Consider the following 23,971-nt stretch of genomic DNA (forward strand, 5'->3'; position numbering starts at 1 on the left):
TGTCCATGTTCTGCTGATGCCTGGAGGCATCTTTTTGAATAAACTTTTTTTAGTGTGGGGTCAATCTGATGGCTCTTTCATATTTGGGGTGTATGCCATTTTAATACTGTGGGTGACTGTATTTCATTTTCTAATATTTCAGTCACAATTTTCGTTAGCTGCTTTGAATATCTGCATTTGGATAGGAAATTGTGAGATTATTTTTTTATAAAAACAAAACACCTTGATATAATTGGGGGGATGGACCATTTGGATAGTTTGGACTCAGCTGATATACTTTAGGGGCATTCACACTATGGAAATAACCTGGTGTGAAACCAGGTTATTTCCTTGCCATTCAAACTCATCCTGAATGTACTCAGTGCACTTTGTTGAGGGGGGGGGGGCTACCCAAAAACCCACTTAACCTAGGATATTTGATACCTAGGTTTTCCCCCACATCTTTTTTGAAAGAACCGTATCGATCCACATCTTTGGCAATGTGAATATACTACTGAGTTGGTTTGAATCACTCTGTAGGGTTCAAGGGAATTGAAGCGGCTCCATTTTATCCTGAAATGATCGCACATGTGAATTACAACAGGGGTAAAATGACTCGGAGAGATTTGGGAACACAAAACGTAATGGGAACAGTGATCCTGATATGCATTGGTGATCGGCGATCCGCCTCATGTCCTTGGGACAAAAACCCTAGTGTGAATGCCCTCTTTGTCTATTCCATTGTTTAAATTTGTCTCTGCACTTGTGAATACAGAGACATTTCCAACAGACTTAATGCATTCCATCATAGTGACCAATGCCTTCAAACTTAGTAGATACAAATTCAGTTCCAAGAGGGTACTTTATAACTTCATAACTATTGCCTCTGTTTTGTTGTCTTTGTTCCCACTCAGTTTATGTCCTTAGGGACATAAATGAGGGACTCAACTTTTATCTACATACACTTCCTACACCATCCAAAGCAGAAAGCAGATATTGTGGTTTTAACACTTTATTTTACTTTATTTCCCTGTATGCTATTTGGGTGAGAGACTGCCAAGGAATGTCAGGTGTTGTATATTTCAGAGGAAGGAACGGGTAAAACTACCTCTGAAAATCTTGCCTCAGAAAACCCTATAAAATTCATGAGGTCACCATAAGTTGATTGATGACTAGCACATACACACATATACAATTTTCTATCTCTTCCTGATGAAGAAGGCTGTGAAGCTTCAAAAGCTGGTGTGAAGTACTTTATGCCTTTTGAATGGTCCAATAAAGGTATTATCACAGGATGGATTTTGTATCTTGTTATTTTTCCTCAGTATAGCAAAGACATGTACCCAAGTTGAGCTTTTTTTTTTTGCCTCCTCACAACTGCTTTCCTTATTTTCATGTCATGTGGAACAATAATAGGAAAGATGCATCCTTCACCATGTTATAACTAACTGTTATAATTTCTTACTGTGAGGTATGCTAATGATGGTTCATGGGCATTGCAGTCCAAAACCATCCAGATGTCCACCCTGCCCTGTTTTTATGGCAGTGACTGTCTCATTGGTCTTTGTAAACTAATCTGGGATCCTTTGCCACCTGAATATCAAGGTAAAAATACTTCAGGTAAATAAACAAATTTCTTTGCTTATGCTTGTTTTGCTTATTTTAAATATACAGACATTTCCCAAACTGCATATGACAACAGTAATTTTAGTGTCTATGTCTGTAGGTTTAATAGCCAGAATAATTTTATTTGTCGCCTTTGTTTTGTGGATATTTCATCTATGAAACAAAAACAGCTGAAGAAGCAAGATAGAAGGAAAAATTATTACTGCAACTGTGTAAATATGCATAGCCTCTGTCCATCTCATTTTAAAAGTGCAGTAACATATATGTTTGTGTATTGAGCTGGCATACCTGATTTGCAAGCAGATGTGCAAATCTGATCCGCACAAACTAGGAGATGCAAAATCATGAGCTGTGTTTTCTGCACACTGCTGTTCTTGAGCTTCTCTTCTGTGTGACTAAATCATGCTTGGTTTCCGAACCAGAGAAATGTTGTTCAGGTATATAACTGTCAGGTTTTATTTCCAGTTGTGCGTGAGCTATATAGTTTGTTTCACTGTAAAGATGTAATACAAGAAAACAATATTTTTGTGATCTGTAATCAGAATATCTGAAAATTCACTTATGCACAGCTTATTCCTTATAGCAGCAATGAAGAATGTGTGGATCTATGCCTGTTGTTAGATTGCAACTCCGGTCATCCCTCACCTTTGTTCATGCTGGTTAGAGATGTTAGTTAGAGTGCTAAAAACATTGCAAACTCACGTACATGAACTGTGTATGTGTGTGGATACCCATGAAAGTCCTTAAAATCATTAAATTTAATACAGGAATATCTCAGTTAATGAAACAGATGTTCTGGGCGTTATTTGTTTGACAGATGTTCTGGGCATTATTATTACAGTACAAATTCAAATAGGTACACACACACAGTGTAGTTCAGAATGTTTCAACAAACTTTTTATTCAAGTGTAATGGTGAAATGAAGTAACCAGGTCTTGTAAGCCTTGTGTAAGCAAAATAAAAACCTTTGAACTTCCTAGAAGCCATTTGGAGATGTCTTCCAAATGTCTTCCCCCTTTTTTCAAATGCACCCAGTTTTTCTTTCTTTCACTAATCTCCATTTTTGTTATAGTAGTCCCAATTTTCATAGCCAAACTTAGAGATGTATTTTTTTTTTAGCATGCTGGTTGTGGCTGTTGAGGCAGACCCATCTGCTTCCCCTTGTTCTCTTGGTTTTGCTGTTCAAGCATACACATTAAGTGATTTGAATGGCAGCTGCTGTTTACCTTGCCCATTGTAAGCAGTCACACAGTAGAATCAAACACTCTGTGTTTCTCCAGCCCTCCACCACCACCTTCACAGTGCCAATGCTGCAAGAAACTTCCAGCTAGGCAGAAGAAAAGGAAGAAGAATGGCTGTGTGGGTGGGAAAAGATAATATAAAAAATTCTTTATCAATGGCTTTGTTAACTGAGGTTTGCTTGTACTGTTATCTAGCTAAAGAAGATTGACAAAATGTTGTGGATTTCTTGTAGAATCAAGGCAGGTGTATTTGCTGATCCTAAAATCTATGGATATTGAAAAAGTGAGGATGTAACTAAAATTTATGGATATTGGAAAACTGAGGAAGTCAAGCTAATCTTTGGCTACACTGTTCCTCCAATGCAGTTAATGCTGTGCTGGAGGTTCAAAGGAGTCCTATAAGAAAAAGCAAACATGTTTGCAATTGTGTCATTTAGTAGTCCTCAAATGGTTCAGTTCAGTACTAGTAAATGAAAATGGGTTGCCAGGAAATGGCTGTGAAACTGGAACATTGGTGAAATGCCAGGATAGTGTCCTGTGAAGGCAATGCGAAACATGTGGCTGCTAGTAAAAGAGCAGCCACGCCTCTAATGCTCTATCTTTGTTTGGTGTAACAGAACTCATTCGTTTCTTGACATCACAACATTCTGTTTATTCCTGTACCCAGTGGTAACAGCAGTCAATCATGCATGGTGAATGCAAGGGTGCAAAATAATAATAATAATAATAATTATTATTATTATTTGTTTTATTTATATACCGCTATTCCAAAGATCATAGCGGTGAACAGCAAGTAAGCTAATTAGCAAGTAAGCTAATTTGCCCCCAACAGTCTGGGTACTCATTTTAGCGACCTCGGAAGGATGCAAGCCTGAGTCGAGCTTGGGCCCTTTTGCTGGTCTTGAACTTGCAACCTTGTGGTTTTGACTGAATGGCTGCAGTACAGGCATTTAACCACTGCGCCAGCAGTAGCAGGAGAAGAGAAATATCTATTAGTCAGTATGAAGTAGAGGTACTTGTGTAGCAGCTGCTACTGTTGATGTCAACTTTATAGCCATGGTCCTTTCTACTTGAACTCTGAGGGGTGAGTCTCACATAAATTCCATCTTTCGCAAGAGGCAAGACCACTTGTTCAAAAGCATAAACACATCTCTTCTCATTCTTTATTATGCATACTGATCAAGATTATTATTATTATTAACCTTCATAAATAAAGGTTAATAATAATAATAATCTTGATCAGTATGCATAATAAAGAATGAGAAGGTGTCATTCTGGCCTCCTTAATGGTTTAGTTTTGGTATGGGAAATGATGGGCCTTCAGATGCCCTTTGGTTGCAACTTGCACTGTTTCTCACAATTTACAATGCTGGCTTTAGCTTCTGAGAGTTGTATTCCAAAAAATCTGGAAGGTCACAATTGCCTTGCTCTTGTCTAGCTAAATCCCATGCAGAAAATGGATCTAAACTGAAAACAAATAAAGAAACAAACAAACACAAAAGCGGGTCATTTTTCAGACAATGTTCAGGGTTAACCCAAACAGAAAGTAAGAAAAACCTGCAAAAGTGGGTTTTTTTCAGAAGACATTAGTGTTAATGAGAATTACCCTGAGCAGAAACTAGACAAAACCATCTCCTTTTTTCTTTCAGAAAATCCTGAAAGTAAAAAGGAGTGGGTTTTGTTTACTTTCTGTTTGGGTTAATGTCACATTAACCCCGTCGTGTGTGAAAAACGACCCACTTTTGCAGGTTTTTTCTGGTTTTTAAATCCCATTTCTGCATGGGACTTTTGCACTTTGCCCCTGTGTGATAAATTCCATAGGCAGAGAAAGGAAAAGTACTTTTAGCACTGTGATTCTTGGACTACAAATACAAGATATAGAAGGATCATGTCTTTCTGTTGGAGCCTATCTGGGTTCAAAAGATTAATTTAATTTAATTTATATCCTGCCTTTCTCTTGATCGCTCACTCAAGTCTTCAGGGGAGACCTTCCTTGCAGTCCTATCACCTTCCTTGGCCCCCTTTCTGAGAGTGAGGGCCTTCTTGGTGGCTACTATCAGGCTAGGGAACTCTCTTCCCAGAGTGGCTAGGATGACTCTCTCCCAGCTCTTCTTTCCTTGGCAAGTAAAAACTTTTCTGTTCAACAAGCCTTTACAAATTGACTGGAGGGGCTTTTAACAGTGTGCTGTTTTGATGATTTTTATATTTTGTCTTTTAATGAATTTGTTTCAAATAACATTAATTCTAATTAATTAATTGTATCTTAGAAATAACTTTTCTGATGTTTTTATACACATCTTTATAAGTGCTATAAGTATATTGGTTTTATTTTTTATTTTTTGTAATATGCCTTGAAATGGCAGGAAATAATAATAATAATAATAATAATAATAATAATAATAAACACCATCAGAACAACAGGACACAAAATCCTCCAGCTATCAGGGCCTTGTTGACTAGATGATTCTTGTTGGCAAGATGATTCTAAGTGGCCCTATTTAGATGTGGTTTATTGTGACTTGTATGAAAGATAGTTTGTGCTGTTACAAGGAACAAATTGCATTGGTGTGGCCTTCACCAACCTGGTACCTTCCCAATGTGTTCAACTACAGCCTCCATCATCCTCAGTTGCTACAACCATTAGTCATATTGGCTTGGATGATGGAAGATGCAGAAAAACATGTTTGAAGGACACCAAGTTGGAACGGATATCGAAATCTCTTTGAATTAAGCTTCATATCTTATAGCAGTGATAGTGAACCATTTAGAGACTGAGTGCCCAAACTCAAAGGCGTTACTCAGTGCCAGGGGGCAGGACGTCTGGGTAGACAGGACGTCTGCCTCCTGGGGATGGGACTTCTGCCTTTTGGGGGTGGAACTTCTCGGAGACAGCTGAAGGCCTGGGAGGCCCCCACCTTCCCATCTCTCCGCGTGACCTCAGAAATGGCTTTGCGTGCCAGAGAGGCCATGCATTCCATAGTTTCGCCATCACAGTCTTATAGTGACATGCCCAAGGCCACAGAGAGATCTTCATAACTGAGAAGGCATTTGAATACAGATCTCCCTTAGTCAAAGACTGTGACAAATTTTCTGTCACTAATTTAGGAATAGATTAAAAGTGCTTCAAGTTGTTTGGTTTCCCCCCCCCCCCCTCCCAAATATTACATTTGTAAGTAGCTTAGAGGGGATGTGGAATAACTGGTTTTATCTACCAAGCTCTCTAGTTGTATAAGTTATTCTTTTCAGTGGACTTTATTTCAGCATGCTTTTAAAGATTATATAAGAGATAGCATAGTTATAGTTCTTGAAGGAATAAAGATCCTCTGTAGTGGATGAAACCTTTGGAAAATAAACTCACCTTGCTCTTTTGTACAAGCATTTAAATGGTATATTAAAGGCAGTCATTTGTCAAAACAGCTCAGGTGTGAACTGGGAGTAAGCCCATTAAGAAACTATGGCGGGATACAGACGGGCAAAAAGGGGTGTATTCATGACGTCATGAAGGTAGAGCCTTCAGATGGGCCTTACCTGAATGCCGCCATGAACACGCCCCCCGCATGCCCCAAGCGGGAAGAGGCAGCATTAAAAAGGTGCTGCTTTTCTCCGCTTCTTTTCCGTTTGATGCGCAGCTGCGCAGCTCCGTCTGTAAGCTGCTGCACCGGTACGCCAGAATTGCTACGCCGCTAATTTAAGTTGCCCATTTAAAAGCTCCGTGTCTGCTGCGTCACATAATGAGTCGGGGTCCTGGAACACGCACAGTTTTCAGTCAGGCTTTAATTGCAGCGTCAGCTGCCATGCAGGTGTGGAAGCTGCAGCATAGCTGCAGCGCATTTTAAGACTCGTAACCCTAACCCTAACCCTAACCCTAGAGCAACATGTACGCATGCGCTGCTTGGAAAGTTTGGACTTTAAAGTGAGCCCCTACACACATTCCTGTGCCATTTTCACCTAACAATAAAAACCCCTAAAACTGTAAATATTTACATATGTACAAGGGAGGTGATGGGGGATGGCAGGGGGACAGCGGTGGCAGCGGTGACAGCTGTGGCTGTGCATTGCAGATTCAGCAGGAGCGCGGGGACCAAAGGAGAGGAGGCATCCATGATGCTGGTGACACTGGCAAAGTGCAAGCGGGCAAGGATGCCAACACCAGTTGATCACCAGCTGGCAGGAGACCACCATTGTTCTTGGGCAGAGCGGGGAAAAAAGTTTTAAAGGGGCTTGGGCACTTTAAATGTGCCCATAGGCTTTCTGCCGCCGCTGCTTAGCGCTGCAGCTGCGCATCCGCCAGCCGGCAAAGGAAAAAAAAAAGCCCCGTTTTTGGCCGCCCGTGAGGAAGCTGCCTCTCTCTTTGCAGCGTCCTCCGAGGTGGCGGTTTGGAAACTGCGGGTCAGAAACGGCCCCAGGTGAGGCGTCTTCACTGCCCCCATGTGGAAGCCCCATCTCCTGAGCCACGCCCCCGGGGCGGGCGGTCTGGAGGCTCCGTATTCAGCAGAATACACCTCCAAGACGTCTTCCCCTGCCCGTTTGTATCCCGCCTATGATTGTATAGCAATCTATTGTTTCCGTAATACTGGACTTAGTCCCCAAAAGAGGAAGGGAAGAAATATAACTTCTTATCATGATAGAAGCAAACACTTGGGACTCTGTGAAAGGTTATGTTTATCTTGCAACTATGCAAGAGCTAAATGCTAAAGAAAAGCCCCAGAGAATATCTATTCACATTCTTCATTCTTGGCAGAAATAGTCCTTGGGTGTGAGTAGTTTTTATAACAGCTTGCCTTGTCATAAAACTGATGCCTCTGGATTGGTCTGGAGATGGAATAGCATTTTGAGTGAAATGATGGGGAAGAACAACTTTTCTTGATGTTCACCTTACCCTTGTTAGTCTGGAAGATAGCTCAGTACTTTCTGGATCATCCTGTGTCCACTAAAGTATCTTCTGTATGTGGAATAGTGTTTGAGTGATAGGATAGATAGGAAAATATAAGAAATAAGAATAAGAAATTCTCCTTGGCATTGACCTCACCCTTCAGAATGCTAGAGACAATGAAGACTGGCCTAGTCTTTCCCCTTTTGCCTGCCCAGAACTGTTCTTCCCCAATAACAAGAACAGCAAAGAAAGTCTGTGCAGTTGCTTTGTGATGTGCAGTGTGGCTCCTGATAAGACAGGCATTGTTTTGGTCAGGAGAAAAGCTGAATTCTTTATCAGTCTTTGAGTCATTTGCAAATACATCTTTCGCTAATAGTAATGGAAATTTGAGGGCACAGATATGTGGGGTGTGGCAGTTTAAAATGGATTAGAATATTATTGTTGTGTGTTTTCCTTTCAAACCTATGGCAATCCTAAGGTGAACCTATCACATGTTTTTCTTGGCAGAATTTGTTCAGAGATGGGTTGGCCTTTGCCTACCTCTGAAGCTGAGAGAGTGTGGTTTGCCCAAGGTCACCCAGTGGGTTTCCATGTCTCGGGGGGGGGGGGGGGTTGAACCAAAACCAATGCTCAAACCACTGCACCATATTGGCTCTATACCTGAGCAAATATGACTTGAAATATTTTACAACTGATTTATTCATGACAATAGCAGATTTTTGACAGTATTATTGACGGTAGATTTATAAAATGGACCCTTGGTATCTGCTTGGGTTTGGTTGCAGGACTCCTCATAGATACCAAATTCCAAGATTGTGTAAGTCCCATTGTCTCTCATATAAAATGGTAAAATCAAGGTTTGTTTTTTGGATTATTGGGGGGAGGGTAATATTTTCAAGCTGTGGATACAGAAACCATGGATACACAGTGCTGACTGCATATTCTCAGTGACAGCTGTTACCTCTGATGCCAGTAAGGTGGTAAATGCAATCTGGGTTTTAATCTGAATTTGAAAGGATCTTTCCAAGATGCTGGATTTATCCCCAAAACAGTCTAGACTAAAAGTCTGGACTAAAATCCAGAATGCATTTATAACGGCACTGACACTAAAGCCCCAGTAGCCCTTGTACATAGCTACATGGGTTTCAGAGTATTTCTTCTTCTGTGCTGGGACAATAAAGGCCAGCTAACAGACCAGTGAACCAGTGGCAATGGCACCCCCCCCCCCCCTTTGAGCAAACTTGTCAAGAAAATCCTGTGATAAATTCCCCTTAGGGTCACCATAAGTCAGGAAGGACTTGAAGGCAAACAGCACGCACACAATAGAGCAGTGGTTATGTACTGTACTGTGTTGTGTGTGGACATGGTACTTCTTCCAGCGGGCACCATAATATAAATGAAGGAGCAGTGGCTTAGTGGTTAAGATGCCAATTCTGACAATCATAAGATTGGAATGTCGGCAGTTCGAGGTCCAAGCACCATGTGAGGGAGTGAGCTCTCATCACTAGTCCCAGCTTTTGCCAACTAGCAATCCGAAGCATGTAAAAGTACAAGTAGATAAATAGTTACACACTTTGGTGGGAAGGTAACAGTGTTCTGTACAGTCATGATTACCACATGACCACGGAGCTGTCTTCGGCTCTTTGGCTTAGTAATGGAGATGAGCACTGCCCTCTACAGTAAGTTACAATTAGACATTCATGTCAAGGGAAAAAGCTTTACCTTTACAGTATATATTGACCTAATGTATTATTTTGTCACTGCAAAAACAATTCTTTACAACTATTAGTTACAGTAATTTGTTCTACCAGAATCAAATAAGAAAAATACATACTTAATTTTAGTTTTAGCCTTCCTTTATAAACTGGACCTGTATTCGCTACAACTTCTAAAGTCTGGCCAAATTCCATTTTGTCTTGGGCCCCAGTTCCAATATATGTTATGCTGATGCAAATAGCAATTAAGTTAGTTATGCTGCTTTGGCCTGTATATGTGTGAGCTATCTACACAGATCAAGTTTCCTTCTCTTTTTGTACTCATAATATCTTGCTGACTCTTTTTAGTCCATTTACTTTAAGAACCAGAAATTGTTCTAAAAGAAATTGGTAATCCTTAAGCAACTATGACATTAATCTGCATAGGAGCTGAAAATGCCTATTAGTGTAAGACTTTTGTGGTTGACTTTCATATATCCTGTCTCCATGATATTAATAGATTCAAACCTCTAGGCTTTAGATACATGGGGGATGGATTGTCGCCAGCTATGAACATTTTGCACAATAAGGATGGGGATCAAGTGTTCTTGGAAGTTTTGTTCTCTTTCTCTTCCTGGTGCTAAGTAGAGCATGTCAATGAAGCTGCTCCTGGCCAGGGGTTAGTATGTGATAATGGATTTACAAAGATGGCCTGAACAGTCTCCTAGAAACTGCACAAACATATTAGCCTTTGATCTTTCTGCATCTCAACAAAAACATATTTTAAGTACAGAAACACTACAAATATTTTTGCACAGATTAATACTTAGCAAATTACAGAGAAAGTTGCAGCAATTACATAGCTGATTGTTTTCCCCAGTGGAAATGAAACAAAAATGAATGTTCCTTCTAATCCAGCTCATTCATGTCTTGCCCAAGAAGGGAAGAATTCTTTTTCAAATAGAGGTGAATACTTAAAAAAATACTTTGCATTTCCTAAAAGTGAAACTTTCTTCACTGCAGTTACCTAGTTTGACTTTACTTTTTGAAAGCCCATCTATACAATTAAATATTCTGCTTCCTAGACAGTGGGCTTAATCCAGTAGTCTGTTTGCAGTTGCAGTGGAGCTTCCATCTCCTCCTTCAGTCTTCCTCACCATCTGGAAACCAGTTGAAGGAACTTCCCTACCCTCCTAGGAGGGTTTTAGGGATGCAAGCAGGAGGGGATTCCTCCTTCTTTGGTCTTTTGGCACCTTCCACTTCATCTGTGCAATGTCACCATTACATGCTGGTCATTAGTGGTAAACAGATAATTGTTTTAAACATTAACCTACCTGTTTTTCTACAGGCAGCTACCAGGGATCTGAGATAATATTTAAAGAGCCCAGCAATTTTAGTAAGGTCTGGTAGTCTACATCTTGATTCAAAAGGGAGTCAGGCAATGCAGCCATTTAATTATTATCCATCTCTGTAATGATTTTTCATCAAACAGTAGCACTAGCACAACCAGGACACATTTAAAGCATACTTCTGTAAATTCAAAGGAAGAGGATTACCATTAGCGTGCAACTTTTAGAAGAAGAATGTGTGCTTCCTCTTGTCTAATATGTATAGTGTTCCTAGCCACTAGTTGGACAATACAATATCTTCTTTTTTAAGCTGCATTAAATGCTAAAACTACAGAATACACTTTCACTGAAAATATTAATACTGAGCTAATTTGCATCTCAAAGCTCTTTAGAAACTATTTTGTTTCTTGTTAACTGTCCTTAAGTCGATCTCAACTCATAGCGACTCTATGGATGAGACATATCCAAGATACAGTTTAAGTCCATACAGTGGACCCTTGTTATAGGCTGGGGTTTGGTTCCAAGTTCCCCCGTGGATAACAGAATCCATGTATGCTCAAGTCCCATTAAATATAATGATATAGCACAATGGTGTATCCCTTAGAAAAAATGGAAAATCAAGGTATGATATTTGAAATTTATACTTTTTTGGAACATTTTCAAACCGTCTATGCTTGAATCCGTGTATAAAAAATCCGTGTATAAGAAGGGCCAACTGTACTAACATTTTTGGTGAAATTGCTTAACCATGATTGGAGCACTGAATGCACAGGCAGGATATGATAGGTCAGACCACCATATCCTGCCCATGGATCTGGCCCATTCCTACTCCCAGCACCTACCTGGTTTGGCACAGTGATGATTTGGTGTTCAGATGTCCTCCTGCCACTGAGCTGTGGAGCCACTACTGCTGCTCCACCTCACACATTGCTGCTACCAGTGTGCTACTTACTGAGTCCCAACATAGCCCATAAATACAGAAGGGAGGTGCCTGGCTTTACCTATGTGGCCAGTCACCCACTACCAGCATCACAGGCCATGACTGGAGTCTATAAAAATGGGGCTTATTTATTTCTTAAATTTATGAAGAATCACATTGATGAAGTGCAAGAATTTGTTCAAACTCCAAGTACATTTGAGGCAATAGGAAATTAAGAAAAAGAAAGACAGTGTGCTTTATAAATTTAGCAAGGAAGAATACATATGATCTTGGCAACGGGATAAACTGAGTGTTTAATTCTCTTCCCTCTGATAATAGTGGTATAAATCCTGTTGCTCTTTTCAGTTAGAGTTGATCCATTTAATCAGTGGTATAAGACTCTGAAGAACAAGGTTTGAATCCTCACACAGCCATGGAAACCCACTGGGTAACCTTGGACAAGTCACACTTTCTCGCTCTCAGAGGATGGCAGGGGCAAACGGCCTCTGAACAATCTTGTGAAGGAAAACTTCATGATAGGATCACCTTAGAGTCACCATAAGATGGACACACCAACAATAACAGTTTTACAAAAGTGCTGACTTACTATTTCAACTTACCATTCAACAGGAGCAGTTGGGTTTACTCTGGTTTGGAAGAGAAATTGGATTTTGGTCACTATGAATAGCTTTAGAAAAGTTAGTTTAGAAACCTATATTCATTAGTGAGGACAGAAAGAGCTAAAGCCCTGCTTTAGAATAGCTGAACACAGTGATGAACGTATTCATTTTAGTATTTTCAACTTGTTTTGCTTGTTTTAGCACAAGATCTCCCAGGAGAGTTTATCCATATTTGAAGTGTTTATCTCCAAGTACACTCACAAAGTGCTAGATGATTCAGCTAGCTGTTGTCTTGGCCTGGGAAAAGTTCTCTCTTCACAGACAGTTATGTGACCCTGAATGTTGATGAAACCAATTGGAATGGTTTTGAGAACAGAGATGGAAAAAAAAATTAGAATCCCTCCCCCTCTTCCTTCACACTGTAATATCATGACATGTTTACTGCTGCTCAGAAGTTGAGAAAAATTAACAAAAATGTCAGTTTGATGATGTGACATAAAGTTGTATGAAGACCAGTGCTATATCTGTTCATGGCACTGATACCACTGAGAGCCCCGATGCACTTTAGTAAGTCTTTAATTTTGGTGTGTACTTTTTCTAGCCGCAGATCTGGCCAATATACGATGAATCATGACAACTCTAGGAAGCCCTCAGGGAAGCCTCCCTATGATCGCTCAGGTTCTCAAGATTCACTGGATGAATTGTCCATGGATGACTATTGGAAGGAACTTGAAAACATCAATGAAACCAGAGACAACGATCATGAGAAACAAGAAGTGGTTATGGTGAAAGAACCTGATGGTAAACAAAACCAACTATTTATTTCTCTGACATGAGGTTTAAGGGCTCTGCTTTCCTTTGTTAATTGCATTCTTGTACAGTAAGGAAAAATTTCAAAAGCTTTCCCCCCACTGGGCAAGATTATAAAAAGCTTTGGGACGACTTTGGGGCTCGACAGCCTGCCCCAAAAGGGCAGGCTGGAGCCATCCGTTTTTGCTCCCTAGGGACACCACAGCAGCCAAACCACGCTGCATCCGTCCATACCAAAAAGAACCCAGAAAACCCAGGTTCTTTTAGGTGTGTGCGGCTGATGCAACGAGTGAGCCACAATGATGCGAGATCACTTTTTTTTGCACTTTGGAAATTTATGGTGAAAAAAGTGTTTGATATGAAATATTACATGGTATCTGACTTTTGGGGAAGGAGAGTGGAAATGGCTCAGTGTGTTGAGGTACTTTTTATTGTTGAGAATGAGAAAATTTGGGAGTATGCTTTTCATCCTTGCAGTGTAATGGTTTTAAAATGTGGTCATTCAGTATTGGCTACCATCTTTGTGGCCTGGCAACAATTGGAAGTGGTATTATAAATCTCTCATTGGCTGGACAAAATAATTCTTCTCTTATTTTAAACAAAACATGTTTTTTACACAACACATAATTAATTTCATGAAATACACTAATCCCCAGCAGCCTAGAATGGTAATTAGTCAAATATGTGGGAAACCTCCAAATTCAGAGGGAGTATGCCAGCCAGTGCCAACTGCTGCAGAACACTCTGTCATTCCTGCTACATTTTGCATAGGTATCTAGTTGGCCATTGTGGAAACTAGGATGCTGGCTGACATAAACCATGGTCTTAATGACTGTATATATGTGTGGGAGGTGGGTGGGTAGGATTTGTTTTTCATAAGTGATGAAGGTAGGTATGAATGGCATCATTGCTTATAGTGTGTACTTGCCTATCTAACTTCAGTCTGTTATTATTTATGAATGCAGCCAGTCTGTGGGAGAATTTCATCAGACTGCTATAAAGTATAAAGACCAAGTAACTTCTACGGACCTCACTATTTCCTGGAACTGTGGACAGATATTTTCCCTTATCTCATTTAAGTCTGTAGTGACTGCCATTTAACTCTTCCCTAAAGAAAAAAGACCCGATTGGTCTTTTATACAGGAGAAAGTAGAATTGGAGGCATAACTTAGATCATGCTCAAACTCTTCTCCCAGAAACTTAAGAGTATGGTGAAAATCTTGGCTCTGCCTCCACTTGAGTCATCAGTCCATTTGCTTTCTAATATATAGTCAACATACAGGAGGGTGTACCCTGAAAGGTGACTTATACATCTTATAAATAATAGCAAGAACCACTTATGTCTTTAACAGTATGTATAGTAGCAGTGGTGTCACCCAGTGTGTTAATTTCTCCCATTCCCCACCATACAGAATCCTTAGTAATGTTTTTGTGCTAATGTTACTCATAAATGGTAATTCTCATATATCACTGAATGTAATGCCAGTAGTTGTGACATAAACAACTAGAAAAATTAAAATTATACCTCTAAATTACAACATCATATACAGAGCCTAAATGTGCATAGTTTCATGTGGTTAAAGTGAAAATCTGGAAAAATTTGATGTTTTTAAATAATTCTTATAAAATTATAAACTTTTTAATTTTTATTTTTTAAAAATAAACCCTGAAGCGTTTCCTTCTTCTTCTCACTGAGCCTCATCCCACTCACCCTATCTCTTCTGCTTAGCTCTAGTGTTTTAAAGGGATGCAGGCAAATGCCACAGCTTGTTTCTGCCAAAAGGCAGATTTTGGTGGAGCAGTGGTGTCACTTTTAGTGTGACATCTGGTGTGGCCTGCACCCCAGCACCCCCTAGTGATGCCCTTATGTAGAAGACACACTTAACATCAATTGTATCTTGAATATTGTCCTTCTTATTCTCTCTCCCCACCCTGTTATCTGGCTCAGAGGGAGAACTAGAAGAAGAATGGCTAAAGGAAGCAGGTTTGTCAAACCTCTTTGGAGAGGCTACTGCGGACTCTCAAGAAAGCATGGTGGTTTTGGCGACTTTGACCCGGACTCAGGCAGCAGCAGTTCAGAAACGAGTGGATACTGTCACACAGACTATGCGGAAGAAAAATAAGCAGTACCAAGTTCCTGATGTGAGAGATATCTTCAAGCAGCAAAACGAGTCAAAAGAAAAAGTAAGCTTCTGGTTTGTGGCTTTGGTTTGACTTGTCTTTAAAAAAGTCATATTCCAAAATAGGCTATAACAGAAGTAAAGCATATGCTTCTACCCACAAGGAAGAATCTGACCTGCAATTATTTACAAAAGGTTCTTATATGGTATTTAGAGAATACAGATGTAATACTTTCCCCAATCGGACCAGGATAAAGATGAGAAATTTCTGCAGAGGGGGTGAGGAATCCATACATGTGTATTGTGAAGGTTTGCAGTTTTCCTGTGAAGCAGGATTTCACAATGTGAAACAGTTTTTTTTTCAGGCAGCAGATTCTGGGGTGGCAGACCATTTTCCTAACAGTAAACTACATTTCTTTGTCCTTTTATGAAAACTAATTTGTTTTTATGCTGTTTTCATTTTACTATTCATTCTATTTAAGCCTTTTTTAAACATCTTTTCATGTTAAAAAATCCAAAGCAGTTAGCAGTATTATGATGGTAAAAAGCAGAAAATACATTAAAATCATGTGAAGAAAATGGTATTAACATACTGTTAATAATATATGAAAAAATACATGGTAAAATAAAATATTCATTAAAATCACTGTAATCAGTAAGGATAAGTTCAAGAAGAATGCCTGGGCCAACTGATTTAAAACAATATTTTTAAACACAGTAGTGGCTGCCACTAACATCTGGTCTGAATTCAAGGTGATGATGGTAATATTTAAAGCATTAAATGGCTTGGAACCTGGGCACCTCCTCCTGTACATGCAAGAACTGAGGTCTATTGGAGGGGCACTTCTCTTTGTCCTACCAATGGTAGCAATATATTGTGAGAGAATGTGAAATAAAGCATTCCCTGCTATGGCCATCCCAGCAATGGAATGGCTAACCTTGGAGTCCCAATTGTCTGGTTTCATTCTGGCACCAATGTAAAATGCAGTTCTATTTTTAATTAAAGACTTTCATGGCTTTATCCAATTTGCACCAGTGCATAGTTTTCAAACTTTTTAAATTTGTTTTAAATTGTCATACTGTAAATTTAAAGTTTTTAATGTTATAGTTGAATATGTTAATTTCATAAAATAATTACATTATGTCTAAATTATCTTCCATGGTTTTAAAATCGTACACTACCCTGAAATATTTTTATATACAGTGTGATATAAACAAAAGAGAAGACTGTATAGTTTCGGGAGACTTTTCCCTCTTCATGATGTTATACTTGATTCATTTATGTATATATAAAATTCATAAACTGGAATAGAAAATATTTTGTTGAATTAGTTGAGCCTCAATATTCAGTATTAGCAATATCCAAAGAGAGAATAAATATAAATATAAAACATATTCATCCTCCCTGTTTCTGACATAATTTGCTGATGCAGAAACTTTAAGAAGAGTTTTTATTTGATACTTCTTTCCTCCTTGTTCCATGTGCCTTTCTCAAAGTGTACCTTACTCATATCCTGCCCAGTCTCCTTCCCTTCTCTCAGGGGTGTAGCCAGGATTTTGGGAAGGGGGGGGGGGCGTCCAGACTAAGTGCCACCATTATAATGGGGCTTGGGTGTGGCGGTGCGGCGGCACACATCATTCGTTTTATCTAACAGAAGGGAGGGGGGGTCCGGACCCCAAGCCCCCCCCCCCCCGGCTACGTCCCTGCTTCTCTCAAAGTTAACCTGTACAGCATGCCCTTCCTGCAGGGCTATGGTTCTGCCCTAGAGATACGAGAAAAAAACCATGCATACTCAAGCCCCATTATAGTCAAGGGTGGTGATGGCACGTGGCCCAATTGGCGGAGTTACATGAATACACCACCATTGATATTAATGGTGTGAGGCAGGCCCACTGTATTCTGTTTCCAGCTGCTAATTTCTCCCTCCTCCCTCTTGCTACTGCTTAGATATCCACTTCCTATGATAATAATTTCTCTCTCTTATTCTGTTTCTTTCTGTTTTAATTTTTTTTAAAAAAACTTATAATTATAATTAATTTTTTAATCTCTCTTTCTGATTTTCTTCAAAGCTCCTATTTCCCTCCTATGTGGGTGGCCACTTTTGTCTTCTTCCCAATCTCTACTCATTTGTACTGTCTTCTCTATGCACATACATTGGACCTCCAATTTCTGCACTCAGATTGTTTTTGGGAGGCAGAGGTAAAGGCCATTACTGTGACCCGAAGGTGCACTGCAGCATCAGACCCTACTAATTTCTCCTGTAGTGGGCAGAGGACATTTTAAATTATTTTCAATAATTGTGTTCCCTGTTTAATGCTGAAGAAAGTGCTTAGGGCTGAAGAAAATGCTTAGTGCTGAAGAAAGATTCCTTTGCCCACCTCAATTTTTTTTTTTTAGCATCAGTTTTCTTCATAGCTGAGCTGTGGAGAAAACTCTGTTGGAGCTACAAAGCCCATAGGTATGGGGAGTATCTAATTTTTGTTTTATGTATCCTGTTGTAGATAGAATTTTGTGTTCTCCCAGCATTACTTTCATTCAGCTGATAGTGGCATCAACAGCATAGGAAATTCATCTACATTATCGTCCTTGAGCCATGTACTATTATTCTGTGCATTTCTGTAATCTCTTTTGCTTTCTATATTGTATTGTATTGTATTTAGCAGTAGCCCAATTCCTTTTGGTTCTTACTTCCTAAAACAATAGGGAATAATACACACATAGCAAATGTATTATTATCATTATTTTACTGGTTTATAATAATTTGCAAGTATCTGAAGGATTAAAGTATCTAAGAGAAGGATTAAAAATTCCTACTTTTCAGGGAGCAATTTAGTTAAAAGCATTCAGTGTAAAATTAAGTAAGAACAAACAGTGAGGGGAATAAGATTAGCATCAAGATGCAAAAGAATACTTGCTTAGGCTCCTGTTCTGTTCACCTTTGGAAATGGGTAGACCTGGTTTTTAAAACTGTGTTTTTGCCACCTTTGAAGACCATAGTTTTCTCAATGTGCCATACAGTCTAGAACAGTGGTTCTTACCCTGTCGTCTTCAGAGTGGTTGTTTAAGTTTGAAGGCTTGAAGGCTGCTCAACCCCTTCTCCTCCCTGCAGTGGAGTGGCCACGTTACAGGAGCCAAGGAAAAGGTTGGCTCTGTTTGCACACTGCTGCTCATTTCACCCCAGCCACAAACTGGCAAGAAGAAGAAGCAAACGAAAAGTATTTCCTCCCCCCTGTGAGGTCAGGTTTAACAGATGGTGTAATTGTTAATGGTTCAGTGTTTCGGTCTCCTCTTCTTCTTCCTCCTCCTCCTGGTTTTAAATTCTGCGAAGCCTACTAGGGAGTCTGCAGCAACAAAAGATATTTAAAGGGGGTCTCTGGTAAAGAAAAGGTTAAGGACCACTGATCTAGAACATCTGTTATCCATTTCAGCGCCTCAGATTCTTAAAATTAGCATCAGTTTTGAAAAAAGGACAATAGATACAGTAAAATACCATCTAAAACAAATAATATCCAAAAACCTAAATAACTACAGAAGGAGCAGCATGTACAATAAAACAAAATGGCAGACAGGACAAAAACGTTTCTAAAGCTAAACACACTTCCAAATAACTATAGATAAGATCAACTACAAATGTGTTTCCACTATCACAGCATTGTTTCATGTTTACACTTTGCTCTCTGAACTCCTGTGGATAGCAGATTGTACAAAAGAAGCCAGCACTTTATACACAAGGGTTTCATTCATTTGTATTCTGCCCCTGGTGTGTTCGTATTTTACCCTATCCCATTTAGCCTTTGAAAAAATGTGAGTCAACAGGATTGCTAATGTACTGCAATAAAAAAGGATTCCAGTCTCATTGCTTGTGTAGGTTGAGTGGTGTATCAAGGGCAAGGAGAAGTTGCTTTCGCTCTTAGGTGAACTTGACCTTGGATTAATGTGTACACTGCATTTTTACCAGGGAAGCCAATTCATGTATCCCCAGAGGCTTGTAACTGCAAGAAAGGGCAAACTCCCTCCACCTTCTGTCAGAAATGATCTGACTTCTTTGTGCCAAACTGAAAAAAACTTGAATCATGATTGAAGGATTATAAAAATGACACATCTGTGTCTCCAAACTAAGAGAGAGGAACCAAACTTTTGCTTTGTTAGTGAGCAACCTGGAAGAGTTGGTCTGGGAAAACCTAGGACAAAAGCCAATCTCCTCTTGGGGTATAAGGTTGTCCCATCTGGCTAGGTTTTTGGGCTCAGGCTTGATTTTCTTAGACTAACTCCTAAAGGGAGAGTGAGCAAACAACCCAAGATTTTATTGGAGGAGAATTCAGAACTTCTAGTGCTTATTTTCCCTGTGGGGTTGAACATTATTGAATTTCCAAGGCTTGTTTCTGTGACCAAGTGCTTCAGATTTCACTGACACCTCTAACAATGGCAACTAAAAAGACCAGGTGCAGTGTGTATTTGAATGCTGGTCTTTACACAGGGATTCAGCAGATGTTGCAAACCTCCCAGCTTTGTAGGTTCCGACTGTGTTTTTTCCTTTTGCGTGAAGGTCTTGATATTTATATCATGGCTGTGGTTTTTTTAAAATATTAGAATGGATTTGCTTAACATTAATATTTGTGCTAGATAAAGCTTTAATTAAACACTAGAACACTTTACCTGTGCAAGAGCTGTGTCTCAAGGTTAATAAAATGCCAAAGTCTGAAGAAAGAAAAACATACCTTGAAAACTTTCCACTTTTTTTAAAATAAAAAGAGTTGAATACAAGATTAAAAAATACTGAACTGCTTTGGTCACCATTACTTGTTATAATGTTCTCAAATCCAACATGCTCAAGCAGGTTTGAGCATTGAACTATGATTCTGGAGACCAGCTGTAGAAACCTACTATGTGACCTTGGACAAATCACACACAGCCTCAGAGGAAGGCAAAAACAAACCTCCTCTGAGCAAATCTTGCCAAGAAAACCCCATGATAGGGTCATCATAAGTTGGAAACTACTTGAAGGCACACAACAACAACAAGGATATATATATAATTCTCACAAACTCTGGCTTGAGGAATACACAGTAAATCTGTATCTAGTATTAAAATAACACAACTTGCTGACTAGCTTACAGATTTAATATGACCTGTTTTTATTTTCTAACACTGGAGTGAAGTCAGAGCTTGGTTGCATTTTTTCTCTGGGGAATCCTGTTAGTAAAGCAGCTTCTTCACATTCACTTTGCTGCAGATTTCATTGGTGTAATGATTTGAAACAGATATCACAAAATTAGTTGTATCAGCTGCTTGTTGTTCAACAACTGCATTGATTGAAGCATACAACCTGCCTTGATTCTCTGTGGAATTACTTTTGTTTATTCTCAAATAATACCTTGCGCCACTAGAATGAACTGACATCAGTTAGGGAGTAATGAAGGAATAAATCTCCTTGTATTTTTTAATAATCAATGCTGCCTATTAAGATAGTGTTGATATAACAACATAGCTCATGCATTTTTGAAAACTAAATTTAGGGATTGTTCTATACGTATTCAAAGGATGTTATGAGTACCGTATATATTGACTCTGGCTGCATCTATACTACACAATTAATGCAGTTTGACACCATCTTAACTACTGTGGCTTAATGATATGGAATTCTGGGATTTGTAATTTTGTGAAACATTTAGCCTTCTCTGTCCAAGAGCTCTGGTGCCACAATATATTACAAATCCCAGAATTCCATAACATGGAGCTATGACAGTAAAAGTGGTGTCAAACTGCATTAATTCTGCAGTCTGATAGCAGCCTTTATTTGTTGTATACACCGGTTTGGGGTGTGCAGTACTCTAGATGTCATTGAACTGCAGCTCTTTTCATTCCTCATTATTGGTTATGCTGTTTTAGGATGCTGGGGAGTTAAAGGTCAACAAACATCTTGGGGCCGCTTGATTCTCATCCATGATACACACAAGTACCTAGGAGCAATTGCTATATTAGTCTGAGTTTTGTTATGGTTTTGAGGACTCTTACTTCTAGGTGGATCAGTTACCTCTAAAAAAACACCAACATTGTGTTGACAACGAACAATGTTGCTTTAGTTACAGGACTTCATTAAGCCATAGAAACTTTTGAATGTCAGCACTAAAATCAGTAAAACAATTTGCCTATGATTATCTTAGGTTTTTGATTAATTTTCCCCCCTGCATTTATTTTCTTCATTTTAGGAAACTGACAGCAAATTCGAGTCTGTAAGGACAAGCGAAACAAAAGAGGAAGCAAAAGAGGGTAAAACGGAACAAGTTTTTTGTATTGTTTTATTACTTTGAACTGTCTTTACAAAATATGTTGTAGAACAGGTTCACCTGAAAAAATATTTTACACAACTAGAATAAAATAAGGTCTGTAATCCTTTTACACAGCCCAAATTATTATAAAAAGGTTTGGGGGGGGGGGGAGAGAAGAAGAAGAGAAGACCCTTTTTCTCATCTGAGGAAGTGGATTGTAATCCATGAAACTGATACTGAAATAAATCTGAAAGAAAGAAGTTGGTAACATGAGCTTTCATACACTTGAGCCTGCTTCCTCAGAAACATGTTAATATGTGTTTGAGGAAGTAGGTTCAAGTCTACGAAAGCTCATGCTACCAACTTCTTTCTTTCAGTCTCTTTCTTTCAGTCTCATACCAAGTCCTGTGAGGGATGGGCATCCAGGGCAGAGATGTCAGAAATGGAGTGATGTGATCAAAACGGTGAGCCAAAAAGATAATCCTAGCAGCATAGTGTTGAATGGAAACCAAAGGATTAAGATGGGACAAAGGAAGCCCTGTAAATAGAATGTTGCAGTAGTCAAGGTGAGAGATAACCAGGGCATGAACCAAAATCTTAGCAGAAGAAACTGAAAGAAAAGGTCTGATTTTAGCAATATTTTATAAAGGAAAAATTGGCATTAATTGGCTCTAGCCTGGACCTGGGGGACAAACGATAAAGAGGAACTAAAAATTAAGCCAAGGCTACATGCTTCATTCACAAGATGGATAGAAACATTATTGACTGTGATTGAAAAAGTGTATTTTGAAGTAGAAATGAGTCTTTGCCATGCTAAGGTTTAAGCGTTGGTGTAGCATCTATGTTGAAATAGGTGAAAGACATGATGAAACACGCTGTTCAGTATCCGGAGAGAGTTCTGGAGTGGAAAAGTATAGCTGGGTATCATCAGCATAAAGATGATATTGAAACCATATGAATTGATAAGATTACCTAAAGATAAAATGTATAAAGAGAATAACAATGGACCCAGGACAGAGCCTTGAGGGACTCCAACCGGCAGGCAAACAGAAGTAGATGCCTGACATCTGGCTAGCACAGCAAATGACCGATTCAAAAGATATGATCTAAACCAATTAAGGACTAGATCAGTAAATCCTAGGTCCTGAAGCAAATCTGTCAAGAGACCATGATCAACTATGTCAAAAACTGTGGAAAGATCAAGAATAAGAACTGAACATGGAGCTTTTGGCTATCAAAAGAAGAGTGCAACAGATGAAAGCCAGATGGAAAAGGATCCATGACAGAATTGATAGAAAGAAACTCAAGACAGCGAGCATAAACAGCACATTCCAAAACCTTAGAAAGAAAAGGCAGTAAAGAAATCGGGCGATAGTTGGAAAAAGAAAATGGATTGAGTGAGGTCTTCTTGAGAATGGGAGAAACTAAAGCATATTTAAACATAAAAGGAAATAAACCAGTAGAGAGAGAAAGATTGATGATTTGAAGAATAGAGGGCAGTATAGCAGGATCAACAGTGATTAGGAAATGAGAGGGAATTGGATCAAAAGAACAGGTTGAAGGATTTGAGGACATCAACAGCTTAGACAGTTCACCCAACACTGTTAGACACTGTTTTTATAATGAGGAGGATAGGAATGTAAAATTCCTTGATTTTTTTTTTCTGAGATAAAACTTTACAGAGTCCTTCTCTAGCTTTCTGCTGCCCTTCAGATGTTTTGAGTTGTGGCACCTGTTGATCCTGACCATTAGCAAAGTAGCTAGGATATATGGAGGTTTAGCACAATATATCTGGTAGGCATCATGTTTTGTAAGGCTGTTTGTAAGTTTGTTCATCATGGTGTGTAGTTTGGGTATTCTTAAACTAGGAAACAAGTGAATGATCTGGAGCATACAGAACAAAGAAAGAGCTTGTGAGGCTGACTCATGCAACCATGTATCTGTGGTGAATCTGGTCTGCTGCAAACTAGGAAGCAGGTGAATGAACTGGAGCATGCAAAGGGAGGTAGCCACAAATCATGTTTTGGCAATACATGTGAGCTTTTAAACAGTTCTTCTGGTCCTTAGCTATAAAAAAACAGCTGAAATGAATTAATGGGTCCCCTTTTACTTGGCTGTTTGTCCATCTCTGTGAAATCCAGTCATGTGATTAAGATAACTCTAGTTACTGGTAATTGAACATCACAGGTTCTACCTAATGGTGTCTCTGACACTAGTGTCCTTTATCATTGCAGTTTCATGTATGCCTTCCTGAGGGTTGGGGAACCCTTTAGAGCAAATCTTGGGGTGCAGGGAAAGAGAGAAAGTGGAGGTGATGCTGGATAGAACCCAAAATTTCTAAAAGAGTTTTATCTTCCTAAGCTAGTGGTTCTCAACCTTTTCCATGCCCCACACTGCAAGGAAATGTTTGATTAATGTTTGTATCCCCTACAAAAATAATACCACATTTGAAGATGAAGAAGTCTTAATT

At 39.2% G+C, this 23,971-nt stretch overlaps 1 protein-coding gene across 3 annotated transcripts in view; it reads left to right on the forward strand.

Annotated features, from left to right (window-relative positions):
* Positions 1–23,971, forward strand: part of ARHGAP18 (Rho GTPase activating protein 18) — a 118,885-nt gene that overhangs the window by 55,605 nt on the left and 39,309 nt on the right. For all 3 annotated transcript variants that reach the window (XM_089530403.1, XM_089530404.1, XM_089530402.1), the window contains exons 2-4: positions 12,903–13,102; positions 15,060–15,295; positions 21,442–21,502. In XM_089530403.1, the coding sequence (XP_089386529.1) occupies positions 12,903–13,102; positions 15,060–15,295; positions 21,442–21,502 (497 nt within the window). The remainder of the gene's footprint in view (positions 1–12,902; positions 13,103–15,059; positions 15,296–21,441; positions 21,503–23,971) is intronic.

Source organism: Sceloporus occidentalis, unplaced genomic scaffold, assembly GCF_023333645.1.
Source record: "Sceloporus occidentalis isolate IW3139 unplaced genomic scaffold, rSceOcc1.0.p SCAF_6, whole genome shotgun sequence".
In the NCBI taxonomy this organism is placed as follows: Eukaryota; Metazoa; Chordata; class Lepidosauria; order Squamata; family Phrynosomatidae; genus Sceloporus; species Sceloporus occidentalis.